At 39.2% G+C, this 12264-nt stretch overlaps 1 protein-coding gene across 1 annotated transcript in view; it reads right to left on the reverse strand.

Annotated features, from left to right (window-relative positions):
- Window positions 1-7296, reverse strand: part of tmpob (thymopoietin b) — an 8122-nt gene extending 826 nt beyond the window's left edge. The window contains exons 1-7 of the mRNA XM_058086882.1: window positions 7257-7296; window positions 6687-6936; window positions 6468-6582; window positions 4093-4248; window positions 3909-4018; window positions 3731-3834; window positions 1-489 (exon numbers count right to left, since the gene is read on the reverse strand). The exon at window positions 1-489 is cut by the window's left edge and continues 826 nt beyond it. Of these exons, the coding sequence (XP_057942865.1) occupies window positions 126-489; window positions 3731-3834; window positions 3909-4018; window positions 4093-4248; window positions 6468-6582; window positions 6687-6920 (1083 nt within the window). The 5' untranslated portion in view covers window positions 6921-6936; window positions 7257-7296 and the 3' untranslated portion in view covers window positions 1-125. The remainder of the gene's footprint in view (window positions 490-3730; window positions 3835-3908; window positions 4019-4092; window positions 4249-6467; window positions 6583-6686; window positions 6937-7256) is intronic.
- Between the last annotated feature and the right edge of the window lie 4968 nt (window positions 7297-12264).

Below are 12264 nucleotides of genomic sequence, written 5' to 3' on the forward strand. Positions count from 1 at the left end.
CCCAATTGAGTGTGACTTCTTTGTCCGACCAGACGGGAGAAAGTAAAAGGTAGAAGGTGAACTGAGTTTGTTGCATGTGGTTGTGGTGGCAGGGAGGTGGGCGTGGCCACGGCGAGAGACCGCCTTTACTTGCCGCCCAGGCCCAGGTAGGCGGCGGCACTCTCCACGCCGCCCTGAAGCAGGACGTGGATGCCGTCGACGAGGCCTTGGAGGGCGCTCACGTGAGCCTCATCCAGGTTTTGGTAGGCAAAGAAGAGCGAGCCGCCGACCGCCACCAGGAGCAGAAGCTTGAGCAGGAGGGGCAGGAAGCCTCGTCGGGTCGTCGCTTTGCCCAGAGAGGAGGCAGAGAGGACTCCCCGGGAGACGGACTCGGAGTAGGAGCGGCTCTCTGTGTGGACGGTGTGCTGCACGCGGGACTCGTCCAGCCAGTAGTCGCTGGGCTTCACGGGTCGGCCGGCTGCGCCACGGATCGGACGCCTGCAGGTCGCACTGCAGCGGAAATAGAAAGAAAAATATATGATATCGATTTTTTCCCCACACATATAGACAAACAACCATTCACACTCACATTCATACTAGGGCTGGGACGACGTGTCCACATCATCGACACAAAAAAATACATCGAAGAACTGCATGTCGATGCGCCTTCACTCAGAATTAGTGGTGGGCAAAAACGTTCATTTCAGTGAACAGGATCATTCCGCTTCATTCAGTAAAAAGAGCCGTTCATTTCGGTCAATTGGTCGTTAGCCTGTGATCCCCCCATGCATAGACCCGGTCAGTCGTGTGGAGTCAGTCCGTTCACTCATGTTCACGTTGGTTCCGACTCAACAGCTCACCAACTAGTGCTGTGTCGGTCATGAACAAAACGGCCGGCGGACTGAACGGATATTTTATGGGTGGTTCCTTCCTTCGCAAAAAAAAAGTAGTTATTTTACCTGTTCGTTCACAAACGCCACACCACTACTCAGAATCAAAACATGGCGGCGGCTGCGGCAAAAATTGTTTACCACCTTCTAAATACACTCTGGAACATGAATAGAGCCCTCTAGACATGAAATAACACCCCTATAGTCACCTTTATACTCCTATTACCCAATATAGTAGCCATAGTAAGGGAAAGTGAGACACGCATTACCTGTTTACCACCTTTTAGATCCACTTTTTACCATGATTAGAGCCCTCTAGATATGAAATAACACCCCTATAGTCACTGTTACTCTCCTATTACCCAATATAGTAGACATCATAAGGGAAAATGAGACACGCAATACCTGTTTACCACCTTCTAGATCCACTTTTTTACCATGATTAGAGCCCTCTAGACATGAAATAACACCCCTATAGTCACCTTTATACTCCTATTACCCAATATAGTAGACATAGTAAGGGAAAATGAGACATGCATTACCAAATTTACCACCTTTTAGAGCCACTTTTTACCATTAGAGCCCTCTAGATATGAAATAACACCCCTATAGTCACCGTTACTCTCCTATTACCCAATATAGTAGACATCATAAGGGAAAATGAGACACGCATTACCTGTTTACCACCTTTTAGATCCACTTTTTACCATGATTAGAGCCCTCTAGACATGAAATAACACCCCTATAGTCACCTTTATACTCCTATTACCCAATATAGTAGACATCATAAGGGAAAATGAGACACACATTACCTGTTTACCACCTTTTAGATCCACTTTTTACCATGATTAGAGCCCTCTAGATATGAAATAACACCCCTATAGTCACCGTTACTCTCCTATTACCCAATATAGTAGACATCATAAGGGAAAATGAGACACGCAATACCTGTTTACCACCTTCTAGATCCACTTTTTTACCATGATTAGAGCCCTCTAGACATGACATAGCACCCCTATAGTCACCTTTATACTCCTATTACCCAATATAGTAGACATAGTAAGGGAAAATGAGACACGCATTACCTGTTTATCCACTTTTTTACCATGATTAGAGCCCTCTAGATATGAAATAACACCCCTATAGTCACCGTTACTCTCCTATTACCCAATATAGTAGACATCATAAGGGAAAATGAGACACGCAATACCTGTTTACCACCTTCTAGATCCACTTTTTACCATGATTAGAGCCCTCTAGATATGAAATAACACCCCTATAGTCACCGTTACTCTCCTATTACCCAATATAGTAGACATAGTAAGGGAAAATGAGACATTCATTACCAAATTTACCACCTTTTAGAGCCACTTTTTACCATTAGAGCCCTCTAGATGAAATAACACCCCTATTATAGTTAACTTTATACTCCTATTACCCAATATAGTAGACATAAGAGAAAATAACATAGAAACCACGTATACCACCTTCGAAATATATATATTTTTTTACCATTAAAGCCCTCTAAACATGAAATAACACCCCTATAGTCACCGTTACTCTCCTATTACCCAATATAGTAGACATCATAAGGGAAAATGAGACACGCAATACCTGTTTACCACCTTCTAGATCAGGGGTGGGCAAACTACGGCCCGGGGGCCACATGCGGCCCGCCAAGCGTTTGAATCCGGCCCGCCAGTTGCTTTTTAAGTATTTCAACTTTTAACATACAAACTGGCAACATGACTTGCAAGACGGATGTCTTATTTAGTTTTAAAAAATATATAAAATAATTAAATTAAATTAAATGACATAGTTTGATGTGTTCTGATATTTAAAATATGTCATTTTACAGATAAAATTAGACAAATAATTAAAGGAAAATTATAAGCAGGAAATAGTGTGTGTGTGTTAAATATATGTTCTGGCCCCCCTGACAATTTTGTTAACTCAATGCTGCCCACCAGTCAAAATATTTGCCCACCCCTAAACTACGGCGTGGGTCGAGGGTCAAACAGGACGTGCAGACGTTCATCACACTTCCAAAAAAATTAAAGGAAATTCCCGCTGACAGCCCTAATTATTGAATTATATAAGAATTATGTAAAAGTACCTTTACCCAAACTAATTGCCCTAGCACAGGGGTGGGCAAACTACAGCCCGGGGGCCAAATACGGCCCACCAAGTGTTTGAATCCGGTCCGCCAGTTGCTTTTTAAGTATTTCAACTTTTAACAAACAAACTGGCAACATGACTTGAAAGTTGGATTTCTTACTTAGTAAAAATAAATCAATTAAATTAAATTAAATGACATAGTTTGATGTGGTCTGATATTTAAACTGCTCCTGAAAAAATGAGAACATAGTACACCTAATAGTACAACACTTTTACAGATAAAATTAGACAAATAAAATTATAAGCATAAAATAGCGTGTGTGTGTGTGCATGTGTATGTGTTAAATATATGTTCTGGCCCCCCAAACAATTTTGTTAACTCAATGCGGCCCACCAGTCAAAATATTTGCCCACCCCTGTTCTAGATCCACTTTTTACCATGATTAGAGCCCTCTAGATATGAAATAACACCCCTATAGTCAACGTTACTCTCCTATTACCCAATATAGTAGACATAGTAAGGGAAAATGAGACATTCATTACCAAATGTACCACCTTTTAGAGCCACTTTTTACCATTTTTACCAAAGAATATATAAAATCTGCATATTTGTAGACTAATAAAAGGCTATAGTCAACCACAAAACAGCAGTAGTTTATTGATATTAATAAATGTAAAGTTTTTTTCTCCGAATTTCAAACCCTTTTCACAGACTTGTGCTGAATGTAATTGTGTCATACTACCTGATGCCTGTTGGTGTGTTGATTTCATTGGCCAAAATGTCCTCCACAACGCTCTCACTGCTCTTCTTGGGAGTCTCTTCAGTGACCACGTCCTCCTCCACCACCTGTCGGTGGATTAGGTACCAATTAGAAGAGTTTTTAATGCTGCTGCTGACCTCATCACTGATGCCACCATCACCTTGGTGTGTCGTCTGCTGCTGGTCCTGACAGTCACCGGAGTCTTCCCCCTACTCCGCACAAGCTTCTCCACAATAGGAACTGGCTCTGGATCAGTTGTGGTGACTTCCTCTGGAACACACATTGAAGCAAATCATTAAAATGACGACACAAACGTCACGTTTTCATATGAATCGTCAACACACCGTCTTCTTTGTCGCTGTACTGGTCCGAGTTTGTGTTGCCGTTCTGGTTGGTGTCAGCCTTGGGGATGGTTGTGACGTCAGCGGGAACCTCGGGTTCGGACGCAGGCTGGTCCAGAAGCTTCTGCAGCTTCTTCTCGTACAGCTTCCGAGTCGACGCTGCACAGATTTCAAAGGAATCAAAGAATAGCAAGACAGACATTTTGGGGCGTAAACACTGGATTTGGGATGCTAATTATGAAGCAATTTCAAAAATTCCAATGGATTTTTTCAAGCTTGTTTCCAGTAATCCCTTTTTTGTTTTGTTTGTGGCGCTTAATTACTTCCAGACCCAAATGTGATGAGTGAATTTCCATAAAATAAATATTTGGGTAGTTTGAGCATAGAAAACCACTTCCTAAATTGAAATAACATTATTATTCATAATGAAGATTATTATTTCCATAGTGAACTCAGAATTAAGAATGAAATTAAATGTTTGTGAGTAAAAAAAAAGCCTATTCATGAACATTCAGAAAGGATTATTATTAAAGATTATTATTAAAGCACCTTTCCTTCATGAAAAGTACAAAACACAGGGAAAGTCATAAAATATCCTAATTGCAAATTCAAATTAATTTTGCCTTTAAAACACATTCATATGCATAGAAATTCATCATTATATGTCATACATATAATGATGAAATGATGATGAATCATGTACATATTCTTTTATTACAATAATGTAACTTCATTAGAAATGCCACAATGTTTAATGCCAGCTGCAATTTGTCCTACTACTACTAAGTCGAGACTCTGATGAGTACCCGAGTCAGTGAAACTAGAGTCTTTGGAGAAAACTTGTGAGTCAGTAAAACTTGCTGGAGTCTTTGTCAAGCACCCATGAGTCAGTGAAATGCGAGTCGTCTTCAGGCATCTGTGAGTCAGTGAAAGTCGATACTTTGACGAGTACCCGAGTCAGTGAACCACGAGACTTTGACAAGTACCCGAGTCAGTGAAACTCAAGACTTTGACGAGTACCCGAGTCAGTGAAAGTCGAGACCTTGACGAGTAACCGAGTCAGTGAAAGTCGAAACTTTGACGAGTAACCGAGTCAGTGAAAGTCTAGACTTTGACGAGTACCCGAGTCAGTGAAAGTCTATACTTTGATGAGTACCCGAGTCAGTGAAAGTCTAGACTTTGATGAGTACCCGAGTCAGTGAAAGTCTAGACTTTGATGAGTACCCGAGTCAGTGAAACTGAGATTTTGACTAGTACCCGAGTCAGTAAAGTTGAGACTTTGACAAGTACCCGAGTCAGTAAAGTCGAGACTTTGACAAGTACCCGAGTCAGTGAAACTAGAGTCTTTGGAGAAAACTTGTGAGTCAGTAAAACTTGCTGGAGTCTTTGTCAAGCACCCATGAGTCAGTGAAATGCGAGTCGTCTTCAGGCATCTGTGAGTCAGTGAGAGTCGAGACTTTGACGAGTACCTTTCTTTCACCTCATAATTGTTCCCGAATGCTGATACTATGTAATGGTAATGCTTTTATTTCATTTGAACATGCAGCAGATTACAGCCCATAATCAGTTCCCAGTTCCACATGTCCAAAAGGAGTAGGAAGAAGCAAAGCTTATTAAATCCTGCCCCTCCATCTGGTACTTATTTTTTTATTTATATTATATATATATATATATATATATATACCATTTATATACCACACATATATACCATATATACAATTTTACCATTAAAGCCCTCTAGACATGAAATAACACCCCTATAGTCATCTTTACAGCCCTATTAGCCAATGTAGCAGACATAAGGGAATATGTTATTTATGTCTAGAGGGCTCTAATAATGTTGAAAAGTGTATTCAAAAGGATGTCAACAAGTTTTCCATGTCTTATACGTATTTCCTTATTGCGCCTACTATATTGCATAACAGGAGTGTAAAGGTGACTATAGGTCAACAACTTTTGCGTTTTTTTTTTTGTGGGTTTGTGGTTTGTGACCTATGCAAAATTGAGATGGCATATCACAAAAGCACGTCGGTGATGCACCCGCACCCGGGAGCTGCTTGTGAGGAGAAGACGCCGTAAGTTTTCGACTTTTTTTTTTTATTTCCTTGTTTGCAATGATTAACCCCGTCATTCATCCAAACCGCACACGCTAGAGTTAGTTTTATTTCTATTATTATTATTGTTATTAGTATTATTCATGTTATTATACCTTATTGATATGGACATATCATTTAGAAATATATTTTATTATTAACCTGTGCATGTGTTTGTGATTTATGTTTTCAGGGACTAATCAGGGATTCATCAAAAAACTATTATCTAGACGAATCGATTACAGAAATAATGGTTTAACCCTGCCCTACTGTAAATGAACTTACCCAAAATAGGTCCCGAGTCCACTCCATACTTGGCTAGTTGCAGTTTTAGGTCCTCGTCAGTGAGTTCGGTCACCTCCACCTCAACGCGAGGCTTGTCTGTCTTTCTGGTTGCCTTCTGCATGAGATCTTATATTTGTTATTCAAATTCCTACAATCAGTGCAGACTAAAAAGTCACAAATTAACACCACACACGAAACAATCGTTAGAATGAAACTCACTCTTCCCGATCGGCTTTTGTTGGAGACCACCGGAGTGGGCAGCTCCTCGTCGCTGGAGAAGGTGTCTGCAGGTGGGCTCTTCTTGCTGTTCTGCACCGTCAAGTTCTTCAGATAGAGCTGAACGTACACTTCTTTCTTATGCTCGCCGCTCGGCAGCGCCACATTGTTGGCCGTCAGCTCGTTCTTCAACTTATCTTTCGTGAGAACCGACGGATCTTCCAGAAATTCTGCCATGCTTCCGCTTTAGTTTCTAGCCGTGGTAAAACGACACGAATTACAATTTTTGGCGCTAGCAGATAACGGAAACGAGCAACAACAGCCGGAACGTGACGGTCAAAAGCCTTGTTGTCAAACAGGACTGGCGCGTAGCCGCTAGCCGTGTATGCTAGCAGGAGCGAAGCGTATTGAGCCAAATAAACACCCGATTTTACCTTTTAGCACCCGAACTCAATATTCTCACGCCTTTTTTATTTTCCCAACTCGGATACACTGGCGCTCTATAGTAAGAAAGCACAGCAAAAAGCAAAGTTTATCCTCTACAATTTAACGGATATTAGCTTAGCTTCCTACCGGCCCACTTGTGTCTGTCTGTCCGCGATCGAAGCGCGACAAATAAACAAGCCGCTTCGCTATTGGCTGAACAGAGACAGTACCGTGAACTCTGATTGGCTCGTTATGAATGGACCGCTCACAGGCCTCTGCCACAAAGAAAGTGCAGACTTGGTGCGTTAAAGGCACGCAATATACACTTTGACGTGCCGGATTAAGTTAAATTAATAACGACAACAGTACAATTTCAACACACAGGGAACATAAAACAAAGTTGTTGGGGAACTTACACCGAAATTCCAGTTGAAGTATTGGCCGTTCGTGAGGCATTCACGGACCACAGAGCGCCAAATGGCGGTTGTCGCCTCTGGCTGCCGTAGCCAAGTTTCAATCATTTATTACAGCAAATGGTCTAAACATGAACAAGTGACATCAAATAACGACGTGAATAACCACACGGTCACAATAGGATTTCTTCAGACGCCACAATGAACCGCTATGCTTTTAGGTGCAGTCTGCCTTTTGAACAAAAGAGGGCGGTGTAGGTCATGTTATTTCATTCCAATTCAAGTCCCCTTTTTCCATATATTTCTCAAATATTCAAAGGCTGACAGTACAGACAGCTGGGGTAGGCTCCAGCATAGCCACAGTGAGGATAAGCGGCATAGAAAATGTACGGAAGTCAAAAGACAAGACTTACAAGAGGGCTTCATAGTCAAAACAAGTGTATCCCGACGATAGCATTGATAGCTAGCTGAAATTAGCATGTTTTATCCTATTATAATGCACAGAAAAAAGAAAGAAATATGTGTTCATGTTTCACATAAAATCCCCCCCCCCCCAAAAAAAAAGTTCAGTTCCCCTTTAACTGGCACTTCTTTAGATGTTGTTGTGGGGTCTTTTGTGACCCTCTCGGATGAGTTGTGGCTACGCTCGTGCGGTCATTTTGGTTGGCCGGCCACTCCTGGCCAGGTTCACCGCTGTTCCATGTTTTTTTTGCCATTTGTATATTGGCTCTCGCTGTGGTTTTCTGGAGTCCTAAAGCTTTAGAAATGACCGTATAACATTTTCCACAATGATAGATGTCAACTTATCTTAGTTATGTTTTAACACACGTCTTTCTGTTCATATTTTCACTTCATTTTTGGAAAATAACCTCAGATTTTTACATGTTTTCATTTTTCTGGTTCAATTAAAAAAAGTGTGGGCCACACTTTGGACACCCCTGTCATGGAGTGGTCCGTCTAGGGTACACGTCCCTTCGGCGGCACACCACCTGTCATAGAGGGTACGTGAATAAAAATGAAACACGAGTAGTGCATAACGCTCACAATTCCGAGTGCGCCTGAACCCGCCCAGCAGTTTGAGGCGGCATTGCTGCTCGGCGTTTGTCCTTCGAACGGCCCCCTCAGGCTGCAAGATGCCAGAAATTGATCCCCCTGCTCCCCCCGCCCCAACGCCTCAACTGAAAAAGCACACTTAATGCAACACTTAGCATCGTTCAGCTTTTCCATGGCAGCGAAAGGCTGAGAACGTGGAGCCCATGAGCAACACCTCTTAGCTTTCTTTGTGTCATTTTGACAGAAAAGGTCTGTCAGCTCGTTTCGGGATACACGTTCATTCATTCACGTACTAAGTACGCTGCGTTACATCAGTGAGGGCAGCTTGTCCATGAAGTGGAAAGTTGGCAGTTCAAGCCCGGCTCTCAACAATCACTTCACCAATTTGTTCACTGCACAAAACGGATGGCCAAATATGAGATAAGAAGATAAGAAGAATACATTTGGGGGGAAAAGCTACTTCAAACTTGTGAAATTATCTGGCCACGCTGCAAGTGAATTTTACTTGGTAAGAAATCTTAAATTAAGATTAAGATTTTATACCTACAAATAAGCAGGACCTTTAAGATGGAAATACTTTTGGAAATTTTTTTACCTCGTAAAATCTGACAAAGAGCAAAATACCTCCTCTACACCCGGCAACACAACCTCACTGATGTAAGCTACCACTTTAGATTAATGAATATATAATCAATGTATATTATTATTTTTTTTAATTTAATTTTAATTTTTAATTTTTTAAAATTAAATTAAATTAAATTAAATTAAATTAAATTAAATTAAATTAAATTAAATTAAATTAAATTAAATTAAATTAAATTAAATTAAATTAAATTAAATTAAATTAAATTAAATTAAATTAAATTTTATTTTATTTTATTTTATTTTATTTTATTTTATTTTATTTTATTTTATTTTATTTTATTTTATTTTATTTTATTTTATTTTATTTTATTTTATTTTATTTTATTTTATTTTATTTTATTTTATTTTATTTTATTTTATTTTATTTTATTTTATTTTATTTTTATTTTTATTTTTTCTCTTGAGTTTTCTTTTTTATTCGTTTTTCCTGTGAAGCACTTTGTGATTCTGGAGAATGGAAAGTGCATTATAAATTGAATCCATAATTATTATTATTATTAGTATTTATTATTGTAAAACTTATTTCCAAACCTTGAAAGAAGCATAAATCCGATAAATTTGATAAACAGGCTAAATATTAGTAAAATACTTAAAACTAGTGAAATGATCTGTTTATGCAGCTAGTTAATATAACCTGATTTAAAAAAGTCCTAAATTAAGATTTCTCTATCTATAAATAAATAAACAGGACCTTTCAGCTGAAAAAATATATACTCAGAATAAAATACTTCATTCCAATAAAGAGTGGAATATGATTAAAATGAGCCAAAATGAATATTTAGTGGTAAAAGTGGTAATCATGCATCATAATACTGGAGGTGTGTTTTATCACCATAACTCATGTTGAATTACAGGCTTTTTATAAAAATAAAAATAAAAATAAAAATAAAAATAAAAATAAAAATAAAAATAAAAATAAAAATAAAAATAAAAATAAAAATAAAAATAAAAATAAAAATAAAAATAAAAATAAAAATAAAAATAAAAATAAAAATAAAAATAAAAATAAAAATAAAAATAAAAATAAATTAGGAAAGCAGGAAGTGAACAAATGTAACCATTACTGATTGTAAAACTACTATAAATCACTATATTGACACTTACTATGGTACCCATTATGGCATTGGATGCTCATATCACCGAGTACTTCCGTACGTGACAAAAAAATAAAAAAAAATAAATACATAAAATAAAAAGAATTAATAAAAAAATAATAAAATAAAGAATAAAATAAAAAAAATAAAAAACTTATATTAGGAAAGCAGGAAGTGAACAAATGTAAGAGTTAGTGATTGTAAAAGTACCAGATGGAGGGGTAGGATTTAATAAGCTTTGCTTCTTCCTACTCCTTTTGGACATGTGGAACTGGGAACTGATTATGGGATGCGCTCAATTGGAATCTGATGCATGTTCAAATGAAATTAAACCATTACCATTACCATTGCCATTACCATTACCATTACCATTACCATTACCATTACCATTGCCATTGCCATTACCACTACCATTACCATTACCATTACCATTACATTACCATTACCATTACCATTACCATTGCCATTGCCATTGCCATTACCACTACCATTACCATTACTATTACCATTACCATTACCATTACCATTACCATTACATTACCATTACCATTACCATTACCATTGCCATTGCCATTACCACTACCATTACCATTACCATTACCATTACCATTACCATTACCATTACCATTGCCATTGCCATTACCACTACCATTACCATTACCATTACCATTACATTACCATTACCATTGCCATTGCCATTGCCATTACCACTACCATTACCATTACCATTACCATTACATTACCATTACCATTGCCATTGCCATTGCCATTACCACTACCATTACCATTACCATTACCATTACCATTACCATTACATTACCATTACCATTACCATTGCCATTGCCATTGCCATTACCAGTACCATTACCATTACCATTACCATTGCCATTGCCATTGCCATTGCCATTGCCATTGCCATTACCATTACCATTACCATTACCATTACCACTACCATTACCATTACCATTACCATTACCATTACCATTACCAAAAGCAGCCCCGGGCCGCCCTTTGGACACTCCTGCTGTCACGGATGATTTGTTTTCTGCATGATTTCCTGTCTGTGAGAGTCCAGTACTTCAGCTAATGGTTGATCTTCCATAAGTATGTCACAACAAACGTTCATCATTCTGCTTCATATCATCGCCAGACTAATTAAGACAAAGTCCCACAGTCATTTCCTGTGGACAAAGTAGGCTAGGATGTGAAGAAGGAGGTCTATTGCATGGGATTTCATGTGTGTGTGTGTGTGTGTGTGTGTGTGTGTGTGCTGGCCTTGGAACGTCTGTTAAGCACAACTTGCACAAAATATTTTCACGTGTTGACAATCCAAATTGGACTTAAAAGACACACACACATATACACACACACACACACACACACACACACACACACACACACACACACACACACACACACACACTCCAAGTTGTAGACAAGTCTGTCGGACGAAAAATGAGCCTCTCTCCCCGGCCCCGTGTCCGTGCCCATTTGGACCCAGACCCGCATGTATCCTAACTGCTCCTCCATGTGTTTGGGAAACCATTAGAATTTGGACGCTTCCCGTTTGATTTGGCCTTTGAATTCACACGCACACGTTCTAATGTCCTCGCTGAACTTGGGGCAAACACCACCGTGTCAGCTTTCCGTTCCTATGAAGTCTCGTCAGGCCGTGATGGGATGCCATGTTGGATCTTGGAAACGGGAAAGTTTATGTCCGTCATCCATCTTGTCCAAATGTATTGAGGTCAACAAAAATTTGACCTTGGGAGAAAATGAATGAGCTTTTTTCCACAACCTCGCCGCCACCACCAGGACTTTCAGTGTGAGGCAATATGTCCGTGTAGTCATCCAGGACATGGTCATGCACAAAAGGATGGTAATGGTAGTGGTAGTGGTAATGGTAATGGTAATGGTAGTGGTAACGGTAATGGTAATGGTAATGGTAAT

The sequence above is a fragment of the Doryrhamphus excisus genome, chromosome 11 (genome assembly GCF_030265055.1).
Source record: "Doryrhamphus excisus isolate RoL2022-K1 chromosome 11, RoL_Dexc_1.0, whole genome shotgun sequence".
Classification (NCBI taxonomy): domain Eukaryota; kingdom Metazoa; phylum Chordata; class Actinopteri; order Syngnathiformes; family Syngnathidae; genus Doryrhamphus; species Doryrhamphus excisus.